At 60.8% G+C, this 23,293-nt stretch overlaps 1 protein-coding gene across 5 annotated transcripts in view; it reads left to right on the top strand.

Moving 5' to 3' along the window:
• The window catches only part of COL26A1 (collagen type XXVI alpha 1 chain), a 194,953-nt gene that overhangs the window by 142,323 nt on the left and 29,337 nt on the right, over window positions 1-23,293 (top strand). For 4 of the 5 annotated variants that reach the window (XM_038539194.1, XM_038539195.1, XM_038539196.1 and 1 more), the window contains exons 5-13: window positions 6,066-6,222; window positions 8,014-8,112; window positions 8,725-8,877; window positions 10,590-10,673; window positions 11,945-11,997; window positions 15,312-15,347; window positions 16,832-16,879; window positions 18,880-18,964; window positions 19,734-21,211. In XM_038539194.1, coding sequence (XP_038395122.1) covers window positions 6,066-6,222; window positions 8,014-8,112; window positions 8,725-8,877; window positions 10,590-10,673; window positions 11,945-11,997; window positions 15,312-15,347; window positions 16,832-16,879; window positions 18,880-18,964; window positions 19,734-19,894 — 876 coding nt within the window. In that variant the 3' untranslated portion in view covers window positions 19,895-21,211. Of the gene's footprint in view, window positions 1-6,065; window positions 6,223-8,013; window positions 8,113-8,724; window positions 8,878-10,589; window positions 10,674-11,944; window positions 11,998-15,311; window positions 15,348-16,831; window positions 16,880-18,879; window positions 18,965-19,733; window positions 21,212-23,293 lie in introns of those variants that run through there. The other variant, XM_038539198.1, reaches the window with a different exon arrangement.

The raw sequence follows: 23,293 nt of genomic DNA, 5'->3' as shown, positions 1-23,293 counted from the left end.
ATTGGAGTAGCCTGGGTGGCTCAGTCAGTTCCTTCCACTAGGGTCATGATCCCGGGGTCCTGGGATCGAGGCCCACATCTGGCTCCCTCCTAGCAGAGAGCCTACTTCTCCCTCTCCTCCTCTCTCGTGCTCTCTCTCACTGTCTCTGTCTTTCTCTTTCAAATAAATAAATGAAATCTTGAAAAAAAAAAAAAAAGGTAGTAAGTCCAAGAAGGGAAGGATATGCGAGGTGCAGGTGTGGTAGCAGCCAGGTCACCCTCCTGGACGCCGGGGCTCTGTGCCATCTGACCCCTCCGAGAGACAGTGCAGAGCATGCTTGGGACAGAGCTGCCAGGGCGAGGAAGCTGGCAGTCTCTACCATCCATCAGCAGGAGACACTTCTGGGCTGTGCCCCCGTGTCACATCATGTCCGTTGTCTCACGTACCTGCTGAAATAGCTCCTGTGGCCAGAGAAAGCCCTGGTGGAGAGTCTCAGGTGCCTGCAGGAAGAAGCCAACGCTGTGGGGTCCGCGGGCCAGACCCTGACTGGGGACTGAGCCCTATTCTCCTTTCACGTCCCAGGGAGCCTGGTGAAGGACAGGCCCGGGCCCGGGGTTTCTGTACCCTTTCATATCTGAGGAGCCTCTTGGGGCAAGGGACCACTGGAGTCGCCTGGCCCAGGAGGAGCGTCTGAGCGTAGGAGCATATGAGCATGGCCTGCTGGCAGGGAGGCCAGGGAGAGGACAGAGCACTGAGGTCACCTGAGAGACACCCCCCCAACCCAGCAAGACCACTGAGCAGGTCCAGAAGTTGAAGTCCCTGCTCAGAAAAACCCGACGGGCAGGTCTTCCCAGTAGACACATACTCATACACACATAGAGACACACACGTAAGACACATATGGACACACACACAGACATACAGACACACACAGATACACATACATAAGACACATATACACGAGCACACAGGAAAACACACAAACATAGACACACCAAGACATACGTACGTGCACATACAGACACACACACATATGGATATACATGTAGACACACACACACTCACAGCCCCCTCCAACCTGACATTCCCTTTGGCCCTGCCTCTTGCCTTGAAAGCCTGACCATGAGGGTATCTGCCCAGTGGGATGGGGGCTGCCGGTGACTGTCACTTGGAGTCAGAAAGAAGTGGGACTGCCACCCACCAACTAGGTGGCTCTCGCCCGAGCTCCCACCTCCACCTCCTTGTTTGTGCAACGTACCTGCTGGAGTAAAGGGCAGCCGAGGCCTCGGATGATGTGGCTGTGGGACCCGGCTTGGGAAAACGATCCAGCACTGGACAGAGGAGAGGCTCTGTGTTATCACCTATGCCACATTGGGGTCCCCATCTTCCCGATGGAGGCACAGGTGTGTGGGAGATGCCCGTGCAGAGCACACGGCATGAGAAGTTCTGGGGTATGAATGGCCTCCCAAGCCCATCTGCGGGGGGGGGGCGGGCAGCAGCCCACACTCCTGGGCACAGGCTGGGGATGGGGGGCCCCGTCCTCTGCTTGGGGTCAGTGGCTCTGCGGGGCATGGGGGTGGAAGCCTTCAGGAAACAGACACTCCCACATGAGAAAGCTGGGGCTGGGGAAGCCCTGGGAGGGCTGGGGGGTGCTGTGGAAGATTCTGGGGCACCCGAGATTTGAAAAAAAGGAGGGGTCCCCAAGCCAGCTGTCCCGAAGGACATTTTCCAGACACCTGAGGCTCCGAGTGGTTTGGCAGTGTCAAGCGACAGCCTGCCCTGGCCCCGGCCCAGCATGTCGGGGTGTTAAAAGTCGCAGCTCTGTGGGAGGACTGGCACTGTGCTAACTGTCCTCCGCCCACCTGGCCCCCGCCCTCCTGCCTGGTGCAGCTCCTCCCTGTCCTCCCACCCTGACACCTCGCTCTGCCCCGACAGCAGGCCGGGCGTGAGGCTTGCCCCTGACCCTGCGGTGAGGGTCGTGACCCCTCTGCAGACCCCGGGGGTGGGGGGTAGGGGCAGCGGGATGTGTTGGAGGAGCCCGCGGTAGGGTTCCTGCCCAGGAATGGCTCTGCCTCACCAGGTCCCTGCTCAGTTCTGGGCTTCAGTCTGCTGCCCCGTGGAATGGAAACAGGAGTCACTTTGCTGCCCCTCACCAGGCTGTGTCGGGGTGGGTCTACAGGGGTAAGCTTCGGTGCAGAGGTGGGGGGAAGGTAGTCTGAGTCTGGGGTGTGCAGAGAGGTGGCTGCCACCACCCTCCTTCCAGATTCCCAGGTCAGGGATGGGTGATTCCTGTCTCAGTTTCTGTCTCTTCTCTGGATCACCTTCCAGCTGTGTACCTACCTGTTAGCATGCCTGAGTGTCCCCTGGGAGCTTCGTCAGCCCAGGTCAGAGGGCCCTGAGAGGCAGTGGCCTGGAGAGGGAAGGGGACGGAATCTGGCCTAGCTGCCCAGACAGCCTCTGCTGAGGCCAGGCACGCGCCTGCCAGGCTCAGGACAGCATGGAGCGGGGCCAGTGGCTGTGGTCAGGCCAGTGAGAGCCAGGCAGGCAAACTCCAGATGGGGAGTCAGAAACCAGAGGGCTGGCAAAAGAAAGCAGTAGCTCAGAAGCCTGGAAACCGAGGCTTCTGCCCTTTCAGACAAAAGGCCTGCTTTGGTGTATCAGGAGGGACGTGTTCAGCTATAAGGAACAGACACCCAGCCTATTCGTTAAGGACATTTATTGTTTGCTCAACAAGAAGTCTACCAGAAGGTGGTCTTGGGATTGTTTGGGTGGCTTAAGAACTGAGGCTCTTCACAGTCTCCGCCTCCACCTCCTTTGTGAGTTGGCTTTTGTCCTCATGGTTAGTGCCTCATGGTTATAAAGTGGCTGCTGCAGCTCAAGACATCACATCCTCATACCTGTTCAAAGGCAGGAAGTACAGGCTCTGGCAAAGCAGCCTGACAGGCTCGTGTGTCTGATCATCCAGCACTGGGCTATATGCCTCCTCCTCGTTGCAGGCGAGCTGGGAAAGTAGGTACCGGGCCAATCATGATTCCTCCTCTGGGGCACACCCACAGGTACACAATAAGGGGTTCATGAGCCAGGCAGCCATCAAGGTGTGCTCCATCTTCCCTTACCCCATGAGTGCCTGAGTTCCCAAAGGACCCAGACCTGGGAGCTGATCTGGGATTCCTGTCACCTTCTTTTCCTGGGACAGCGTAGAATGGCTGTAGGGGGATTGCGGGGTGGAAGGCCAGTAGGCAAAAGTTTCCTGATTTCCTCTTTCCCCTCCCCCTCGGTTTACACTCTGACTTCACGGACCACATGGCCACATGGGGTGGAAGGGAGCCCAAGGGGGTTTCTCTGTGTGAGGGCCACAGAAGCCTCGACTTAGCTGGTCTCTTGTGCAGGATGGCGGCCTCTCGGCCAGTCATCCAGGCCGCGGTGATGTCATCAAGGCCACTGGCCTCCGAGGCTGGCTGCAGTACAGTTTTCTTGTGTTGAGTCCCTACGCCCGCTGCTGCCCGCCCTGGTGAGGTCATGTCAGCGGGAGTGGGATCAGTTTCTCCAGGAAGTTGGCCATGGTCAGGCCAGGAGGGCTTGGACTCTGGCCAGAGCTGATGCTAACTTGGCTGTGGCTGGGGCTCCTCTGCCTGGGTCCGTGGGCTCTGTGGGCCTTCGAGTGTGCATGGGAGGTGCCCCACAAAGAAGTGAGCCAAGGGGGAGGGGCAAAGCTGCAGGTGTCAGGTCCCCTGGGGGTGGGTCTGGAGCCCTGCCAGGGAAGGGGAACACCTGGGCCTGATCCCAGGAGCCCATAGTGGGCGCCCCTCCCCTGAGCCCTCAAAGCTGCTCCCACCCCTCTACTGCCTGGTAAATATGTCCATCTGGAGGCCCCCCTGAGACACTGCAGTTCAACCCAGTGCCCCGTATTGATCACCTTCACCCCTAAATCTGCCCTCTTCCGTGTCCTGACTGGCTGATGGCAATCCCACCGTCCTGGGAGCCAGACCAGAACCAGGGGACCCACTCCTGCCTTCACCCATTGTCCTGTCCCCAGGCCCGGGGCACCTGGCCCTGGTAGTTCGTACCCTCATCCTCACTGAGCCCACCGGCCTGAGACCCCCATTCTGTGTCATCGACAGCCAAGTCTCCTTGCCCCGCGCCCCCCACTCCTTCACTGCCCCATAGCCCCTAACCTCGGATGGACGTGGCCAGTGAACTTCCCAGTGGACATTCAGTGGCCGGGGCAGGATCATCACCCTCCCCTCCCCGAGGGGATGCCAGGGTCAGGCGATAAAGTTCCACCCCCAAGCTGCTGTGTGATGGCAGCCGGCTGCTTACCTTCTGTGTGCCTCCGTGAGGCTCCACCAGAGCCAAGGCTGTGGCCCAGCTGTGGGGAGGTGGCCCAGGTACCTCATGGGACCCTGGTCCCCACACCTACTTGCTGGGCTACCTTGGGCAAGTCACTTGTAGTCTCTGGGCCTCTATTTCCACCTCACCTGTGATGTAGCTGCCTCAGGGGCCCTTATAAGGACTAGAGGGGGGAGGGGCTCAGAGAAGTAGCCTGGTAGTGGGGTCTCTAGAGCCTCAAGGGGCAGGAGTCCACCCATCCAACACAGATGGAGATCCTAAGAGCTGGTGCAGGGTGCCACTTTGTTCCCAAGGATCCTCAGGGACGGTTGATCACCCAGGTCCAGGGACAGGGCAGGACTGGTGGGAGGGAGTGCTCAGGGGGCCCCTTGGCTGCACACTCATGAAACCTCAGCCCAGCCCAGGTCTGGGCGCCGTGAAGGCAGCTCTTTGACCCTGTGACCAGCCAGCATCGCAGGAGGCACGGAGGGCACAGTGTGCTGCACGCCCCCACTCTCTCATGGATATATAGGGTCAGTCCCATTTTGCTGATGGGAAAACTGAGGTCCAGAGGTCCCAATACTCATACGAGGATGCACAGCGGCCACCTAGTGGTGGCCTCCTAGTGGGAGAGCCAGGATTCAAACCAGCTCATATGGCAGCAGGGCCCACGCCTCCCCCATTAGGTGGCACATAACGGGCGCGGGGCTCTGGGGGACCGTGCCCGCTCCCCAGGTGGTCTCTCCTGAGGCAGGGCTGCCGGCACACGCAGGAGGGGATGGCCGTCAATCCGCAGGGTCAGACAGGTCGCCAGGAGGTGGGGAGGGGGCCCTGGAGTCTCAAGACCTTCCCGGGGCTCAGGAGCGAGGGAAGGGGCAGGGGGCGGAGAGGCCAAGGGGCACCCGGAGAGGCCTGGGGAAGGCCAAGTGCACAGGCCTGGCCCAGGCGAGTCGGGGAATCTAACAGGATGCGGGGTTCTGGCTCCCAAGAGCTGGAGGGAACCTGAGACACCAGACTTCCTCCCCGGGCAGATCAGGGTGGAAAGACTGGGGGCACGCGCTGGGCGGAGCAGGAAGCCAGGCTGTGTCCGCAGGCCGTGGGGAGGGTGGGGTCTCCCTCTCTGCCTGGGGGGGCCTACCCAGGGTCTCAGCACCTGCCCGCTGCCTTGCTCAGATCCCTGGTGCACAGTGCCCCCTGCTGACCTCGTGGGGGGACTGCAGGGACTCGCAGGGGCCTCTAGGGCCTGGATCCAGGTTCACCTGAATTAGGGAGATGGTGTCCCCGCCCAGGCCCTGGGTCTTCCCAGGCTGTGACCCCCCTGCCACCTCTGTCAAGGGGAGAGAACAGGGCAGCTTTCCATGCTGGTCCAGGTGGCCACCTTTTGGTTTCCTAGAGCTCGTCCTAAAAACCACACCCCAAGCCGGGCCCACTGTATGTTTTCAGTAACTCCTGTGGGAGGAGCCAGGGAAGAGGGGTGACCACAGATCTCCCCCCACGGTGATGGGCTCTCTAGAGAGTACGGGGAGCCTGAAGATGTCCCGATGGTGACCTGCTTGAGCCCTCCGGTCCAGGAGGGCTCTCCTGAAGTGGCAAGAGGCAGGCACCGGTAGCAGAACCTTCCCGCAAGGGGAGCAGTGGTGTGTATGATCACCCGCACCTGGCCCTGGGCAGCTGCAGGTCTCAGGGGGCGCGTGTCCCTGCGCACGCGTGTCTCTAGCCTGGCCAGGGGTCCTGACCCTCTGCTTTGTCCTGCTCAGGTTCTCCTGCTGGAAGCAGCAGAGCAGCCCGCAGGCCCGGGCAATGACCTGCCGGTCCCCCAGAGCACCCTGCCGCCCTGGAACGAGGACTTCCTCCCCGATGCCATCCCCCTCGCCCACCCGGGGCCCCGAAGGAGAAGGCCCACGGGCCCAGCTGGTGAGTGAGGCCTGCAGGGGAGGACTCCAGCCAGCCTCTCCGGGGACGGCGTCCCAGCACATGGTCTCCCAGGGCCTGTACCCATAGGTCACACGGCAGGCCCTTTGGATAGAACGTCCCTCCCCCCCCAGATGGTATTTTGAAAAACTGAGCTAACAGCTCAAAAACTGGGGGGTTTCACACAAAAATCAGGATTTGAAGCTTCTCTTAGAAAAATAGAAGCTCTGGCCATTGGGGCTGCAGCCCCTCGTGGAAGCAGTTGGCTGTAGCCAGATCGCTGCTGGCCCCACAGACCCACCCCATCCAAACTGCTATAGGCCTCACCCTCTTACCCCGCCGCAGGGTGCATGTCCTCATGGCCTGCCCCGCTGCCTCTTAGCACCTGCCCTCAGGCCCCCAGCCTTGCCATCCCCTCCTCGCTCAGCTTTCCTGGGAGCTTATGGCCTCCCACCCCTTCCTGGGGGGATCCTCGCTGAACTCCCCGGCTAGAATGGGGGCACAGAAGCCACCCTGCGGTCTGCTCCTTTCCTGGCAGATTCTGAAGTCGGGACTATTTTCTCTCTGCAGCTTCTATGCATTGGGCTGTGCCCTGGGAGATGGTGGCAGTGTTAGGACAGTAGTGGTTAGGGTTGCTGAATGCCGGTATCTGTGCTGTGCCGGTTAATAAATATTTTTCTATATCACCCTCAGCTGTACAGGTATCATTTCTAATATCATTCCAGTAAGTTTATAATGCTTGGGGGTTACAGAGGAGAAAACCAAGGCTCAGATAAATGACCCCAGGGGTCACCCTGTGATCCGGGGGCATTTTGTCTTGATTATTCTCGGGCCCACTAGAGCCCTGGGCAGGTGGTGCTCCCTCCCTCATCTCTCTCCCTGTTGAACCCACAGCTTCTTAACACCCCTGCCCAGACTCAGCTCTGAGCTCACACTCTGTGCTCTGCCTGTCCTCTGCCTGGTTTCCCGTGTGTGCCTGTCTAGTTGGGAGAGGGAGCAGAGCCGGGAGGGCACAACCCCCAGCAGTGGGAACATCTGTCACCCAGTCCTGGGAGGAGCAGATACTGTGATCTTCTGATGGGGCTGGAGGCTGTGGGAGGAGGGGTGAGCTCAAGGGAGTGGGGAGCATCTCAATCTGGGTCCCCTGGTTCACCTCCCAAGGATTCACACCCAGGCAGCTGCCCCTGCCCACTTCTTCCAAGTCCTTCTGGGACTGGAGAAAAGGGGGACTTCCTAACCTTCAGAGGACCCAGGTCCCAAACCCCCAGCCAGGGAGGCTGGGAGGGGCACTGGGTGGGTCTCCTGGGCCACTTTCTCCTCACCAGGCACAGTGCAGTTCCAAGAAATGGCCACCAGGTGGGGCACAACCCCTACAAATGGTGACACCGAGGTGAGCCCGGGAATCCCTGAGAGCCGGTGAGTTGGGCACCAGGGTGCTTCGGGGCTGCCTGGGGGTCTCCAAGGAGGCCTCATTGGGGCGCTCTTTGCCACAAGCGCAGTTCCTGACCCCCAGCGCGCAGAGACAGCAGGACTCCTGAGGGAGGGTCCCAACTCCTCTGCAGCCTGGCTCTGGGCCCTTGAGCAGGGGACCATACCTTTTTGAGCCTCAGTTTCTTCACCTGTGAAATGGGGACAAGTAGCTCTGGAGATTGTAGGAATCAATAGGTACAGAAACAGTTGGTGAACTGTAATGAGGTCTCTGCTCCTACCAGATGGCCCGGGTGGGCAGGCCCAGGGTCTCCTGTGGCTGCCCGGCCCACAGTGTTCTCAGGGCTCCTCTCATTCTCTCCTCAGGGCCCCCGGGGCAGACGGGACCGCCAGGGCCTGCAGGTCCACCAGGCTCCAAAGGTGACCGGGGCCAGGCGGGAGAGAAGGGCCCAGCAGGACCTCCTGGTAAGGACACCCCAGATCCGACTTTATCCACTAGGGGAAGGGGCTGAGGGTTCTCTCCTATCTGACCAGGTGAGGCATCTCATAACCCCTGATCTTGCTGGGGTGAATGATAGGCATTGTGGGGGACTCCAGGCTTGCTTCCTCCCACCAGCACCCCCACTGCCACCCCATCCCAAAGACTTTAGGGCCTGGTCTGACCCTGGGCTGCAGGAGGAACAGAAGGCTCCAGGAGCTGGGGGTGCAGGCGTAGGGGTGGGGCGGCTGGGGCCTGGGGGCTGTTCTCAGCTGTTTAAACACCATCTGTAGAGAGCTCCCCAATCCCCCCTGGGTCCCGCAGGGAGGTCCTGGGAAGGCAGGTGTATGGCCAGCCTGGGCTGGCTGCCACCCTCGGCGCCCTGACAGAGCTAAGGCTCTTCTAGGGGGAAGGCCTTGCCTCCCTTGCCTCCCACCCAGCTGTACCCGAGTTCCCCAGGCCAGAAGGGAAAGCCATTTCACTCACATCCCAGGACAGGCCTCTGGGGAGCCTGGTCCACAGGCCACCACCAACCTGTCTCCCATCTGCGGGGTCAGCCACCAGGCCCAGCCCTCACGTGACTCCTTCTCCCACTGCAGGGCTCTTGGGGCCGCCAGGGCCCCGCGGGCTTCCTGGAGAGATGGGGCGCCCTGGCCCCCCCGGCCCCCCTGGCCCAGCAGGCAGCCCGGCCTTCCCTCCAAACAGCCCCCAGGGCGTCCTCTACTCCCTGCAGCCTCCGACGGACAAGGGCGGTGAGTGCCCCCCCAAGGGACGGACCCTGGGGAAGCAGACCCGCAGGGAGCCAGGCAGCGGCCTGGGAGCCAGGTTCCGCCAGGTGGCACAGAAGGATCCCAGGGAGGCTGATACTAGGCCCCCAACCCAGCTCTTGGTCCCAGCCTGGCCCATCCCTGCCCCGGTGCTCAGCCTCTGCTCCTGGGGTCCTGATCCCCCACAGGTTGCTCTGGTGTCTGGCCGGCCTCAGTTTCCCCACTTGGTGACAGGAGCAGGAGCACATCTCCTTGCAAATCCCCTGAACTGAGGCCACTTAAGTGTTGGTTGAGCACCTACTATGTGTCATGCATGGTTTTTGTCACTGGGGCTACATTAGTAAGCAAAACAGCCTTCTGCCCTCAGGGGCCACAGTCTGGAGTTTCTGAACCAGAAACATCCACCTGCCTGTGGGGATGGCAGGAACAGAGAGACCCTGAGAGTTGGGTGGGGGCACCAGTGTCATTCAATTAAGTGCCCTAGGAAATGGGGCAGGGAGGTTTAAGAAGCGGGTGACATCCCAAGCACTATGGGGGATGGGGACCCCTTTATCTTGGTCAGAAAAACCCCAGTCCCCTCCTGCTGGTGCTTCTGTCCCGCCAGGCGCACAGCCTTTACCACTGACCCCTCTGGGCCTCTGTTTTCCTACCTGTAGAGTGGGGGCAGCTAATACTCCCTGATGGAGTTGCTCTGGTGGGAGGCACTCATTTGTGAGTAGAACGGAGGCCCTGGGCTGCCCTTGGCGGGTGCAGGGACCCAACTGGGTGAGAGCAGAGCCTTCTGGAGGCAGTGGAATGCACAGGACTCAGGGAGAGAGCAGGGCTCAGCCGCACACTCCCGGGCCACAGGGAGCTGGCCCAGGGCTCCAGCCGGCCCGACTCTGGGCACAGCTCAGCACTGCCTGCCGGCCACCTGCAGCACCCTGAGCCCTCCTCAGATGGGACTCTCCTTACCCCCGGCCCTGGGGTCCCCAGGGGAGGGCCGGCTGTGAGCTTTGGGAAGAGTGGGGACACCCCAGGGGGGCCCACCTGTTGTGCGCCCGTGGAAGAGTGGTCCAGGCTTCTGGGTGCAGAGGGAAGGCCCAGGGTAGCCACTCCCATCCCTGGCATTTCCTGGACCTGGCTTCTCTGGGTCTGGCTCTGGGGACCCGGCAGGACAAAGTCACACTGGGAAACTGGGAAACAGCCTGGCTCTTTGAGGCCCTGAGGGAACTTTGCCCCAGAGAGACCCAAATCTTAGGAACTGGGCTGTTAACACACCCCACCCCTACCCCAGGCTGAGTGATGGGCCCTGTAGCGGCAGCCCAGGGACCTGTAGCTCAAAGAGGTAGGCAGGGAGGGCTTCCTGGAGGAGACGCCTCAGGAGTGAGCCAATTAGGTGTATCAAGAAAGGACCGGTAGAGTGAGTGTTGGGAGGAGATTTCTGGCCTGGGGCACTGGGGAGGTGGGTAGGGCAGGGCCAGTCTCTAAAGGGCCTGGAATGCTCTGGAAGGAGATTGTGCATTATAAGAAGCCCTCCGGGCTTTCCCTGCTGTTTGCTTTGGCCTCCAAGGGAGCAATAGTCTCTGATTGGCGGGCTGCTGTGAGGCCCAGTGGAGTCAGGTGTGCCCGTCCTGGCTCTGGGGGAGCTCAGGTCCAGCACCCCAGCCCTGCTGGCCCTGCCCCACCAGTCACAGGCGGCTTTACTCTGCCCACAGACGGAGACTCACAGCTGGCTTCTGCTGCTGTGGACACAGTGCTGGCCGGCGTCCCAGGGCCCCGGGGCCCCCCCGGCCCTCCAGGTAAGTGCACAGGGCAGCCACACAGCCTGGCCGGGACTGGGTACCCCCTTGGAGCTTGGCCTGGGCCGCAGAGCCTCGTGGGGCCAGTTAGGGGCCCATGGCCTTGGCAGGGAACTGGGGATTGGGTCTGTCCCAACCCACATGTGTGGCTGGAGGTGAGTTCCCTGGCTTCTGGGTGGCAGCTCCCTTGTGGGACTGGACACAGGAACTGCAAATATTTCTGCTCAGGGCTGCCCCCCTGTGGGCCCAGGGTATATGGAGTGGGGAGGCAGGGGGTCAGCACAGGGGTGGCTCTAGGGGCTGGTAGGCCAGGTGCCTATGAGAGGCAGGAAACCCTGGGCCTTTTGGCAGAAACCAGGGGCACTGGGGCAGGGGATGGCCCTGGGGCCCCTGGGGGCTGGATCTTGGGCCTGGCCTGACCTCTACTCTCCAGGGACCTTCACTGGAGGGGAGGGAAGGGGAGTGTGGGCCCCTGGCCTGCTCACCAGGTGTGTGGGTGCCTCGTCTCCCCTCATTCATATTTCATGCATTCACTGAGCACTCCCTACATGGGGCCAGGGTCTAGTTTCCAGGCTTCTCTTAAAAGGTAGCATTTGAGTGAATACCCCAGGGAGGGGAGGGAAGGTGCTGGGGGTGGTATCTGAGGGAGGCGGTACTTGCTCTGACTGGAGGAAGGGTGCTAGCCTGACCCTATGAGCGCTCCCTGGCCTACAGAGACAGACCTGTAAATCCACCTTGGCCATGGGTGGTAGCAGGTCCCTGTCAGGGACTGGCCTAGAGAAGGGGTCCGGGTAGGTGCTAGAAGGCTTCCTGGAGGAGGTGATGCTCAGCCTGAGACTAGAGGAAAGACCAGTAGGAAAGAATTTGTTGGGCTTTGGAGGGAATGGAGAAGCTCCAGGAGGAAGAAATAACATCTGCAAAGACGCAGAAAGGAGCTTTCCAGAAGAGTATCGAGGTGTGAGGTAGAGGGGGCTGGGCTAAGGACTTCAGGAGCCCCAGGAGGGACCTAACTGAAAAGTGGCTCTGGGAAGCCATGTGGAGAGTGGATGGTCAGGACGCTGATATAGTAACTAGGCAAGAAGGGTGGCATTAGAGGGGAAGATCCTGGGTCCCCAGGAGGGGCAGACCTAAGAAAGATTTGCTGGGAGACTTGCCAGCTGGGGTGGAGGTGCGGGGTGGTCTCATAGATGAGGCCCTGAGGGAAGAGCAGGTTGTGGTATAGGGTGGGCAGGGGACTGGCCCCAGGTGACCATCTGTGACTCTGCCGACAGGTCCCCCTGGGCCACATGGTCCCCCAGGACCCCCAGGTGTACCCGGATCTCAGGTAAGGACTTCCCCACTTCTGACAGGGGAGGGGGCATTGTCTTCCCAGGAAAGAAGAGCCAGGCTGTTTCCCAGCATGATTTGCTTAGGAAGGGGCAGCCCAGCTGGCCCGTCTGCAGCTCAGCTCAAGCGGGACCCAGGGAAGGACCTGGGGAAGGTGGGTGTGACCCCGATGTCATCAGCAGCCTCTGCTCTTTGCTGCCCACTCCCCATGCCAGGGAGGTGTTGGCACCATTCCCATCTCGGGAGATGAGCTAGCTGGGACCAGGAGAGGCCAGGTGCCTCCTGAGGACAGACAGATCACAGAACGTCCACCCCAGCTTGTCACCGTCCTCCCCAAGAGTCAACTGTGTGGGAGAGGGCACCCCAAGGCCTGGTGAGGTGGCCCCAAGCCCCGGCTTGCTCTGCCTCTCCAGCTGTGTGACCTTGGGTGCAGAGGCAGCCTCTCTAGGCACTGCCTGCCTTGGCTGCTGAGAGGGGTATGCAGTGCTTCCCTTGTGGGTTGTTAGGAGGACCCAAAGGAGAAAAAAAGTGCTACAGAAGCCCAGGGCCTGGGAAAAAATCACACCAAGGCGGGGCCACCTAGATGCAGAAAGGGAGCATGTCCTGCTTCTGGAGCTCCCAGCCGCCCCCACCCTCAGGCCTGCCCACCTACTGCCCCAAGGTCCCTGATATCAGGCTGTGCTGGGGTGGCAGGGGGTGGCCCCCATGCTGCCAGGGGTGGGAGTCTGGGCCTTGGCTCTGGGAGTCCACACACCCCTTCACCCCTTTAGACAATTGGTGAATGTCCCCCAGACACCCAGGGCACCAGCACCCCAAGCTGAGGGTTACGGCCAGGCCTGGGGGCCTTGGAGAGTTGATGTTCTAGATATCCAAGAACCGGTGTCCCATGACCCTGACCTGCTGCCTGTTATCCCCTGTGTTTCTTCTACCCGGGAGGACGCAGCCTGGAGGGGCGGGCGGGCGCACCTGCCGTGGGGTGGCAGGAGCCCTGGCCCGGGGCCCGGGGCACGGAGCACAGGGCGGCCGCGGAGCAGAGCCGGCTGCGGGCAGGGCCTGGGGGGCTGCAGAGGCGGCAGGAGGCCCCTGGGCCTGATCTGCGCAGAGTCCAGGCCCTCCAGAGCCGGGCGCCCCAGGCGGGGGGGGGGGGGGGGGCCTCAGGGAGGAGGCTTATGAGGGGGCAAGAGAGAATGCCAGGGCCTGGGGCAGGAGTGTGGGGAGCAGCCCCAGGAGCTGTAGGAGGCGGTGGCGGGGGTGGGGGTGCCTGGGCCGCTGCCCCCCCACCCCCCCCCAGAAACAGGCAAAGTCAGGAACCACGGGACACAGCCCGCCCGCCCGCTTGTGCCCCTGCTCTTGGAGATACGCTGTCCTGTAACCCCAGCAGTGCTGGGTAGGGGAGGCTCAGAGGGGTTCAGTCACCTGCCCGGAGCTGCACAGCAGGGGTGGGGCCCCTCTCGGGCTTTCTTCTGCTGCCTCCAAAGCTTGCCAAGACTGCAGTGGGTGCTTTGGGATAGCCTTATCCTGCCAGGCGGTCTCTTATGAGGGTCTTGGGGCCCTTGCGGGGAGTACCACTAGGGTGGCTGTGCAGACCATATCCTTGTGGGGACCTAGGCTCATGAGGTTCCAAGGAGGTTCAAGGGGGCCCAGTCAGGGGCCCCTGGGTGGCTCAGTGAAGCATCTGCCTTTGGTTCCGGTCATGATCTCAGGATCTTGGGATCAAGCCCCACATCAAGCTCCCTGCTCAGCAGGGGGCCTGCTTCTCCCTCTCCCGCTCCCCTTGCTTGTGCTCTCCCTCTCTCTCTCTCAAATAAATAAATAAATAAAATATTTAAAGCAAAAACAAAATACAAAGAGACACAGTCAGAGCTGTTCCTCCAGTGCCCCTTAAGAGGGCGTGAGCAGGCGTCCTCATGGAGGGCGTGGTGTCCTTGGGCTGCTGGCATCTTGACCCCTTCCCGCTTTGCTGTGGTCTTTCTGTGAGGCTGAGGGCCTGTGGCCAGGACTAGGAGGCCTGAGGGCACAAGGCAGTGCCCAGCTCATCTCTGGCTCCCCAGGCTCCAGTCCCTTTCCAGGCTCCAGTTCCAGGGCCTGCCCAGGCCCCCGCACTACAGGGACGGAGAGACATTCCAAGGTTTGCCCAAATATTGACCATGTTGGAATAGTCACCAGCCTCCTGTGCTCCCCATGGAAGAGCCAGGCTGTGGCTTCACTGTGGACAGTAGGACCAGTCTGGTGACCCAGCCACTGCCTGTCTCCTTCCCTCATCACAGAGTCAAGGCCTCTGGGATGGAGCGGAGGTGGGGGGTCTCCCAGGGCTCAAATAAGAGTGAGAAGGGACAGTGGTGGGGAACCAGGTGGCCCCTACTTTCTCCTCTGAGCAGGACAGACTTGCGCTTGAAGCCCAGCTCTCCTACTTTCCAGCTGGGTGACTCTGAGCAAATCATTGAACCCTGGGTCTGTTTCCCACCTGTGAGATGAAGGATCGCTTTGGGTGGGCTTGTAGTAAAGGGGTTAGTAGATGCGAAGTACCAGGCCCCGAGAAGACCCTTAATAAATGTTCTTCGTTAACCAGATATCTCTTGGGGCCTTATGGCATCAGACACTGTGCTGGGCACAAGGACAAGGACCCCGGGAGCCCTGCAGTAGCTGACAGAATGGGGGAAGCAGGCAGTGAGGAGGAAGGAAGCGTCAGGAAAGAAGGGAATGAGGCTGTGTGATGGAGTGAAGGGGCCAGGCAAGTGGGGTGTGACAGACGTGCAGAGGTGACACTTCCCCTGAGACCTGAGGAACCAGAAGGAGCAGCCATGCAAAGATACCAAGAAAGGCCAGTCCAGTAGCCAAAGAGCAAGTGCAAAGGCCGTGGGGCAGGGTCTGACCAGAGGGGCAGAGTGTGGGTTTCTGTTACAGGGAAAGGGGACTCTGGCTGTGGCTATGGTGGGTTTGGGCTCTGGGGAGCCTTCTGTGGGGAGCCTTCTGGCTGGACCTGGACATGGATGAGAGTCGTTGAGTGGGACCGTCGCCATTGGCGTCGCTGTCACACGTTCTCTGGAGGTCCCTCCCAGAGGGGTGGGGGCGGGGAAAGGCAGTGCGGGCTTTGCCATCTTTGTGTGACAACCATAAGGGCCCATTTCTCAGCTGAGAATACCAAGGTCTCTGCCAAGGCTCACTGAGCAGCCAATGGAGGGTGGCCCAGGTGGGGCCCTCCCGTCTCCACCATGCCGTCCTCCTCCCGTCCTGGTGCAGGGAGGCTGAGGGGAGGACAGAGGTATTAAGGGCGCAGGCAAGGCCTCATCTGTGTTGTCTGACTTTCTGCAGGGCCTGGCTGGAGAGCGGGGCATGACGGGACCAGCTGTAAGTGTGTGCGGCTGTGTTGATGGGCCATTCCCAGGGCGGTGGGCTCTGGCGCAGGCCCAGGGTCCCGGGTGGGTGGGGGTCTGTCCCAGCCTGAGCTCAGCTCCACAGCCACCCCAAATATGGCCTGATTCTACCCTGCCCAGAGAAGGGGCAGCCTGCATAGGGAAGGGGTGCCCTTGGAAACTGGGGAGCCCCTCACTGGCCTTGTGAGCAGGGACCGAAGTAGCCTCCTGGTGGGGGGTTGGACGAGAGTCCTCAGGTCTCTTCCGGGGAGCCCAGACCCCTGAGTTAGCCTGCTGTGTGGCCTGCAGAGCCCCTTCCCTCCTCTGAGCCTTCCAGGGGTAGAGGCGCAGACAGCTGGCCTCTAATTTCCCCTTGGAAAGCAAGGGGTGCAGCAAAGTGCAGAGGTGACACTTCCCCTGAGACCTGAGGAACCAGAAGGAGCAGCCATGCAAAGATACCAAGAAAGGCCAGTCCAGTAGCCGAAGAGCAAGTGCAAAGGCCCTGGGGCAGGGTCTGACCAGAGGGGCAGAGTGTGGGTTTCTGTTACAGGGAAAGGGGACTCTGGCTGAATGTATGAGTATGAGTATGTATGAGTCTCAACTCCTGCCTGCAGGGCCAAGGAGGCAGGCACCTCCTTGTGGCCAAGTCTGAAGTTAGGGGTAGAGCCAGGGAGGAGGGATGGAGCTTTGCTGAGCACCTACTGTATGCTGGACACGGGGGAGGCACTCTTCATCCATAGTGAGTTTAAGCTTTGTTATGACCTAGCAAAGCAGGACTTTACTGTTCCCGTTTTTCAGAACTGGCAGCTAAGGCTCAGAGAGGTTAAGTAGCTTGCCCAAGGTCACATGGCTAGGCAAAGATGGAGCCAAGATTTCAACCCAGGAGCATTAACCTCCAGAGCCATGCCTCCTCCTGGCTTCTGTCTGATAACGATGGTGAGCCCCGTCACGGAACTTCTGGCACCAGGCTCCAGTCAAAGCTCATAAATACTGATTTATTTCATCCGAATACTCCTATGAAGTAGGCAGCATGAGTACCCCATTTTAGAGACAGGAGCACTGTGGTGCAGAGAGGTCAAGTAACTTGCTCAAGGTCACCCAGGATTCCACGTGGGTGTTATAGTGAGGCTGGTACTACTGGCGGTGGTTTAGAGGTGGAAGCAGAGAGAAGCAAGGACTTGATCCCTGGCAGAGCTCAGAGCTGAGCTTGTGGGGTTTCAAACCTGGCTCCTCCGCACCCCAGAAGCACAGTAAAGGCCCTAAAGCCAACCCATGCTGGGCGCGCAGGGGTGCCTAGGGCCTTCAGTGCTCCTCTGCTCTGCTCACCCCAGGACAGGAGTTCCCACAGGCCCAGCTGTCAGGGTCTGGGACCCAGCACCCCTGTCCTTCGGTTCTGCCTCCCCAATCTGCCCTGACTCCCTGCCAGCCCCCACAGTCTGCCCGAGAAGACATTGTTGACTGCATGGTTTTTTTTCCTAGGGTGATCCTGGCGGGAAGGGGCAAGAGGAGGACAAAGCTGCTGCCGAGGTAACTGGTCCTGGGGGCCATGCTTCCCACCTGCCCCCTCGGCTGCGTCCCGGCAGGAGGCGGGTGCCCAGCACATCTGTATCAACACCTAGGGCACTGGGTGAATGGGTCCCTGCCCGGGGAGGCCAGTGGGTGAAGTAATGATTGCAGCATAGCCGCAGATGGGGGACTGGCCTGGGGGCAGAGGACAGGGAGGACCCTGCCGGGGAGAAGCTTCGGGCTGCAGGCTGCAGAGTCCCTCTCCAGGGACAGGAAACCCCCTGGGGCATGGAGTTGGTGGCCTAGAGGATCGGTGGGCAGGTAGACAGATGGCTGGTGGATGTGGAGAAGACGGTGGGGGAGTAAGGATGGGAGCAGGGGGCGGCCAGGGCTAGATGGGGTGGGGAGGGGACGCAGATGGATCACGGGCATGACCCTGGGGACCCATTGTCTTCTAGGAAGAGGAGGGACGCCTGAAGACCGGGGTGATGGATAGAGGGGATGAAGGCAATGGGACCAGCAGGGGAGACCTTGCAAGCTGAGAGCAAGAATCCCCTGGGTGTGTCAGAGCTCAGGGAGCAGGGGGCATCTAGCGTTCTCTAATGAGCCAGCCTGGGGTGACTGGGGAGGTGGGCTGGGCTGGAGGGCGGAGGCTGGGGGGCCAGGGGCCCTTTGGGAGGCCCTTGGGAGACTGGAGACAGGAGGAGAGGCTGGAGCCAGAGCAGCTGCGGTGGGTTACAGGAGGCAGGGGGGAGGAAGATATGGGTGCCAAGGCATGGGCATAGATCCATAACCTATGGTCGCCCCACTTGCAGGGGCGGGGTATGGAGACGTACGGTACTTACGACTTCATTAGCTCTTCGCATGCATTCCATGAGAGTGCATCCCCATGGCTCAGGGGCATGGGACTTAGCTGGGGACCTGGACCTTCTGCTCCTCACTGGGGCACCCCCATCCTAGACACGCCCACAGTATGGCTTTTGATGGCCTTTGGATCCCTGGAGGGAGGACCTCTCTCCTTAACCTATAGGATACTTTTTGGTTTCCTTTCAGTTTTTGGTTTTGTTTTGTTTTATTTTGTTTTAAGCTGGCTCCATGCTAGGCTAGAACTCACGACCCTGAGATCTAGAACTCACGACCCTGAGATCTAGACCCTGACCTGAGATCAAGAGTCAGATGCTCCACCGACAGAGCTCCCCAAGCACCCCACCCTTTTGTATTGTTTTAAACTAGATTGATCTGAACGTCGTGACACAGCTGTCACATTATGCCAGCCGAAGGCTGAAGTCATTCTGGGGCTGACTTCAGAGCGGGGCCTGATCCCCTCACCATCACTTTTTTTTTTTAAGATTGATTGATTGATTGATTGGGGACACACAGAGAGAGGCAGAGACACAGGCAGAGGGAGAAGCAGGCTCTGCTTCTGCAGAGGGTTTCTGCAGGGGGTTTCCTGTCCCTGGAGAGGACCTGATGCAGGATTTGATTCCGGGACTCCAGGATTACGCCCCGGGCGGAAGGCAGACACTCAACCACTGAGCCACCCCGGCGTCCCCACCATCACATTCCTTTTCAGAGTGGCCTGGTCACCTGTCTTCTCAATAAACCAGCTCATTCATGTGTCTTGGTGCATAGGGTCTGCCCAGGTGTAGACCGGCTCCCCAGCAACGGGGACCTGTCATTGTCAAGCACTCTCGCTGAAGCAGTGGCTATTCCTTCTCTTTTTCTTGCTGGGGTGGCCACTCTCAGCAACTCTCGAGGTGGAGGCAGCAGAGGGGGGTTGGTGCAGAGCCAGCAAGGAGGTCAGCCACACTCTCCCACCCATGCTAGGTGCTCTGCCCTTGGCAGGATATCTTCTGGAAAGAAGGGCACATGGGGGAAGAAGCCAGGCAGCCACGGAAGCAGGAAAAACCGAGGCATGAGGGGGACAGGTCTGGGTGTGAAGCCTGGGCTGGCCGCTTCCAGGCTGGCCCTGGCGCCGTCCCTGCAGCCAGCCCTGACCCTGGCTGCTTCCTCCCCGCCAGGGTGAGGGGGTGCAGCAGCTGCGGGAGGCCCTGAAGATCCTGGCAGAGAGAGTCCTCATCCTGGAGCACATGATTGGGATCCATGGTGAGCTGTGACCAGAGCCTGAGGCCAGCTGGACCCACAGCTGTCCGTAGAGTTAGGGATCGCTTCTGCCCCTGCCTCCCTACTCCCTGCCACCCTCATGGCAGCTGCCGTTGCCTCTGCTTTGCCTGCCTCGATGACACCTCCATTTGGCTGTCAGATGGTCTTCCCCAAATCCCAGTCAGACCCTGCCCTGTGCCTCCCCTGCTCAAGGACCCTCAGTGGCTCCCTATTGCCCATGACTGATGTCCAGGCACATCAAGTCCCAAGCCCCTCCCCAGCATGGCCTGGTGCCCAGTTACACGAAGCCACTACCTAGTCATCCTGTAACCTCTCCCCGCCCCACCTCTGTGCCTTTGCACAGGCCAGTCCCTCTGCCGGCTGACCACCACTCCCACTTCGGGTAGGACCTTCTCTAGGGTCTCTTCCTCTGTGAAGGCGCCCTCCTGCCCCACAGTGTTCTGAAGAGCCTTCTGTTCTCTTATGGCGTGAGCTTTGCATGTCTTTCCCTGGCATGCTGGGAGGCCCTGGTGGCAGGGTGGTGACTGGCAGCCCTGCAGGGCCTGGAGCCCACCCCCGGTCAGCATTTGTTGCAGGGTGAGTGGGAGAAAGCATGAGTGAGTGGGTGCCCGTGTGACAAGGTAGCCCGCTGCTGCCTTGCCCTGTCCTCGCTGGGCCTGTGGTCTCCCCCGTGGGCTGGGCACCAGAAGCAAAGGGGCCTTTGAGGGCTCTCAAGGCCTTCCATGAGCCCACCCGCCTCCTGTCCTTCCAGATCCCTTGGCCTCCCCCGAGGGGGGCTCTGGCCAAGACGCTGCCCTGAGAGCCAACCTGAAGATGAAGCGTGGTGGCTCCGCGCCCGACGGCCCCCTCGCGGCCCTGCTTGGCCCCGACTCTGGGCAGAGGAGCGCTGGCCGGGCCGGCGGCGGGCAGTAAGAGGCCGGCTCTCCAGGACAAGGCCCGGCTCTGCCAGAGACCCAACCCTGAGGCCTGTGTTGGCGTGCTGGCTCCTGAAGACACCCCAAGCGGGACTGGGCTCCAGGCACCGACGATTGTGCGGGACACTGGCTCCCAGGGGGGACTTGGGGACAGATGGCAAGTCCAGAGGCAGAGTCCAGAGGGCCCTAGCACCCTTGGCGGGCCCCTTCCTGGTCCCTGCCCTCCCCACCCTCACTTCTGCAGGAGACGGGATCTGGGTGGGCTGGGTGGGGCGTGAGAATAATCCTAATACTCATCATTTACTGAGTCCAGGCCTGTCCAAGGAGCTTTCCCTGCATTGTCTCATTTAACCCTTAGGAGGTAGGCTTGTTATCCCCACTTTTCACGGGGGGGACGGAGGCACGGTGAGTCTAAATCACCTGCCGAGGCCCCCTGGTTCCTTAACCCTCGACCCTGCCAGCTTCCTGTCTTCACAGGGGAGCTGAGTGGGCGCAGGGCCATGGGGAGGCTGGACCGGTCCACAGGGAAGAAAGGCAGGGTCCTGGGCCTCCTTCCTCGACCCCCTCCCCAGGGCTCAGGGTCTGCTCAGGGTCTGGCAGTGTGTGGCCTGCAGCTGCTCTCAGAGGCCTGGGAGACCCTGAATAAACACATGACAGTCCCACGGACTTGGGGACAGTGAGAGAGGAGCACCGGGGTGCAGAGGCCTTCGTACTAAATGGGCATCGCCCACCAGTGCCTCCCAGTTTCAGAACCCACCCAGGCCTGCCCCTGAGCCAAGAGCAGGGAGGGTTTACTGGGAAGGCCATCCCTTGCAGCCTTGCCCTCTCTGGAAATCTATAGGGTTGGCCATTTCTGGCATCGTACAGCAAGTCCCATGTCCCCTTGACAAACTAGAGATAGGACAGCCACCCGAGTCCCAGGCCCTGCTGGGGGAGATGCTGTGGGCCCAGGCCAGGGACCCCAGAGCAGCTTAAACCACAGGCCTCAGGGTCCCTCAGGCCACAGGTCCCCTGTGAGCCGGGCCAGCCCTGGTGCTCCTCTCTTGTTGGGCCAGGGCCTGGTCTCCACAGCAAACTCAGAGATTTTGGTGCTACCCTGGCTCATGTCTCCCCTCAGGGCAGGAGCCGTCTGTCCCCAGTGTCCATGGTGTTCTCTGGAGCGGGTGGCCTGGTCCTGCCAGGCCCTGGTGACCTCCCCCTGCCGTCCAGGCCCCGGTGCCCCGTGAGAGGCAGGACTGGCCTGGGGCCCGAGGTGTGGTGGTCAGAGGCGGGCGGGAAGTCTATAATGCTCTGACAATAAAGGTGCTCTCCCCACTGGGGGTCTGGTGTCCTGTGACGCAGGTGCTGAGGGAGGCCGGCCCCCGAAGTTCACATCTAGTGACCACGTGGCTGGATGTGGGGACAGGCACGTCCTGGGTGGTGCCACACACACGGCACGGGACATGTCAACACAGCAACACAACGGAGGGGACAGCTAACCCACCAGGGGCCAGGGGAGGAGCCTTGAGGTTCAGAAGGGCTTCAGGGGTCAGCGGGAATCGGCTAGACAGGAAAGGGTGCTGCGGCAGGAGAATGGCATCGGGGAAGGCTCGGAGGGGCCGAGGAGGACAGCTCATCGGTGACCCCCGTGCACAGAGCATACACCCAGGGGCGGGAGGCCGGCCAGGCAGCGGCGGGAGTGCGTTCCCCTGGAAGACTGAGCCCCCGTTTTTTCTCCAGGCCACCCCTTTGGCTCACTGGAGCCCCCACCCCTTCACCTGAGCACCCCACTTCTGTTGAGGGAATCCTCACCCCCTGGGGCCACCACAGGACTGAACCCCATCTGACAAGCTGAGCCATCCACCCCTTCTCATTCTCCCAGCCCCATGGAGGAGATGAGACTGGAAGGGAGATGATCCGCTTTGCCCAGGACCCTGAAGTGTGCTGCCCCCATGGCCGTCAGCGCAGGCTCCGTGTAGGCCTCTCCCTCTGGATGTCTCGAGGGCAGGCCACTTCCCCACTGACATCTGTATTCTTTTTTTCCCCTAAGATTTTATTCATTCATTCATGAGAGAGAGGCAGAGACATAGGCAGAGGGAGAAGCAGGTTCCCTGTGGGGAGCCTGATGTGGGACTCGACACCCAGGTGCCCCTGACGTCTGCGTTCTTAAACCAGGGGGCTGCCACTTTTGGAGGGTGAGGACTGAGCATGGGCAGGGCTAGGTGTCCACAGGGGCACCTAAGGCCCCTCGGGGCAGGACAGCGGCGAGCAGGGAGGTGCGAATTCCAAGGACCAGGGCCTGGCTCTCCCTGGATCATCACGTTCTAGTGCTGAGCCCTGAGAGGTCAGGATTCTGAAGTCAGCCTGGCCTTCCCAGTCCTTGTAAAGGATGTTTGTCAAAGTCGGGCATAGAGCATATTTTGTATCAGCTGGTTAACTCAACACGTAGCTTTTCAGTATGTAGATACCTGGGATGCCTTCACTGGTACCCTGGCCCTGGATTGCACAACTGTCTGGGGCCAGCCTTGGGGGGCTAGCAGAGTCTGGAGAGAGTGTCTCCAGCATGGAGGCAGGACTGGGTGCCCAGGTGCCCCCAGGCTCCCGGGTGTGGAAGGGAGTAGAGGGAACCAGCTTCCTGTGGGAGGTCCCCCACCAGCAGGGTGGACAGGCCAAGGACGTGGGAGGCCCCAGGCCCCAAGGGCCAGGGCTGTGGGACAGGGTCTCCCTGGGGGAAGGTGGTCTCAAGCTAATCCTTCATAAGGATGAGGCGAGGCACTGTGCCAAACACGCGGCATATGTCACCTCCCTTCTGTTTCAGAGCTTTCTTTCCCATTTTGTGGAGGGTCTGCTAAGTCCCAGAGAAGTTGAGTGACTTGCTCAAGGTCGCACAGCCAGTGGTGGTGAAGCCGGGCTTCTGAACAGGTGGGAGACTGGAGGCCGTGCCCCTGGCTGCTGTGCTTCTGGAAGGCAGAGTGGGGTGCACGTAAACCAGGAGACAGAAACAGCACTGCCAGGAGGGGCAAGTGTGAGCAAAGGCTGGCGGCGGAGGAGGAGCAGAACCGATTCGGGGTGGGGGGGGCAGCAGAGTAAAGGAACCCTCACAGGGGAACTGAAGCAGCTGCCAGGTGCCAGATCTTGGAGGATCTCGAATGCTGGAGCGGGAGGAAGCTGACCTCTAGGGGACCGGCTCCCCAGCAGGCTCTCATGGCCAGTCTGGCCCCTTCCCTCCTTCTGGCCTGTAGAGCCTCTTACTGAGATGCAAGCCAGCCTGCGCTGCCCCCTGCTCAGAAATCAGCTGTGGCTGCCCTGGTGCCGGCCCTGAGCCAAGGCTCCGCAAATGGGCCGGTCACCAGGGTCCCGCCCTCCGTGCTGCAGGCTGCATGTGCCTCGGCACCAGCCCAGGAACAGGGCCTGAGCC

Source organism: Canis lupus, chromosome 6 (assembly GCF_011100685.1).
Source record: "Canis lupus familiaris isolate Mischka breed German Shepherd chromosome 6, alternate assembly UU_Cfam_GSD_1.0, whole genome shotgun sequence".
In the NCBI taxonomy this organism is placed as follows: domain Eukaryota; kingdom Metazoa; phylum Chordata; class Mammalia; order Carnivora; family Canidae; genus Canis; species Canis lupus.
The sequence above is the reverse complement of the archived record's forward strand: the minus strand, read 5'-3'. Positions and strand labels throughout refer to the sequence as shown.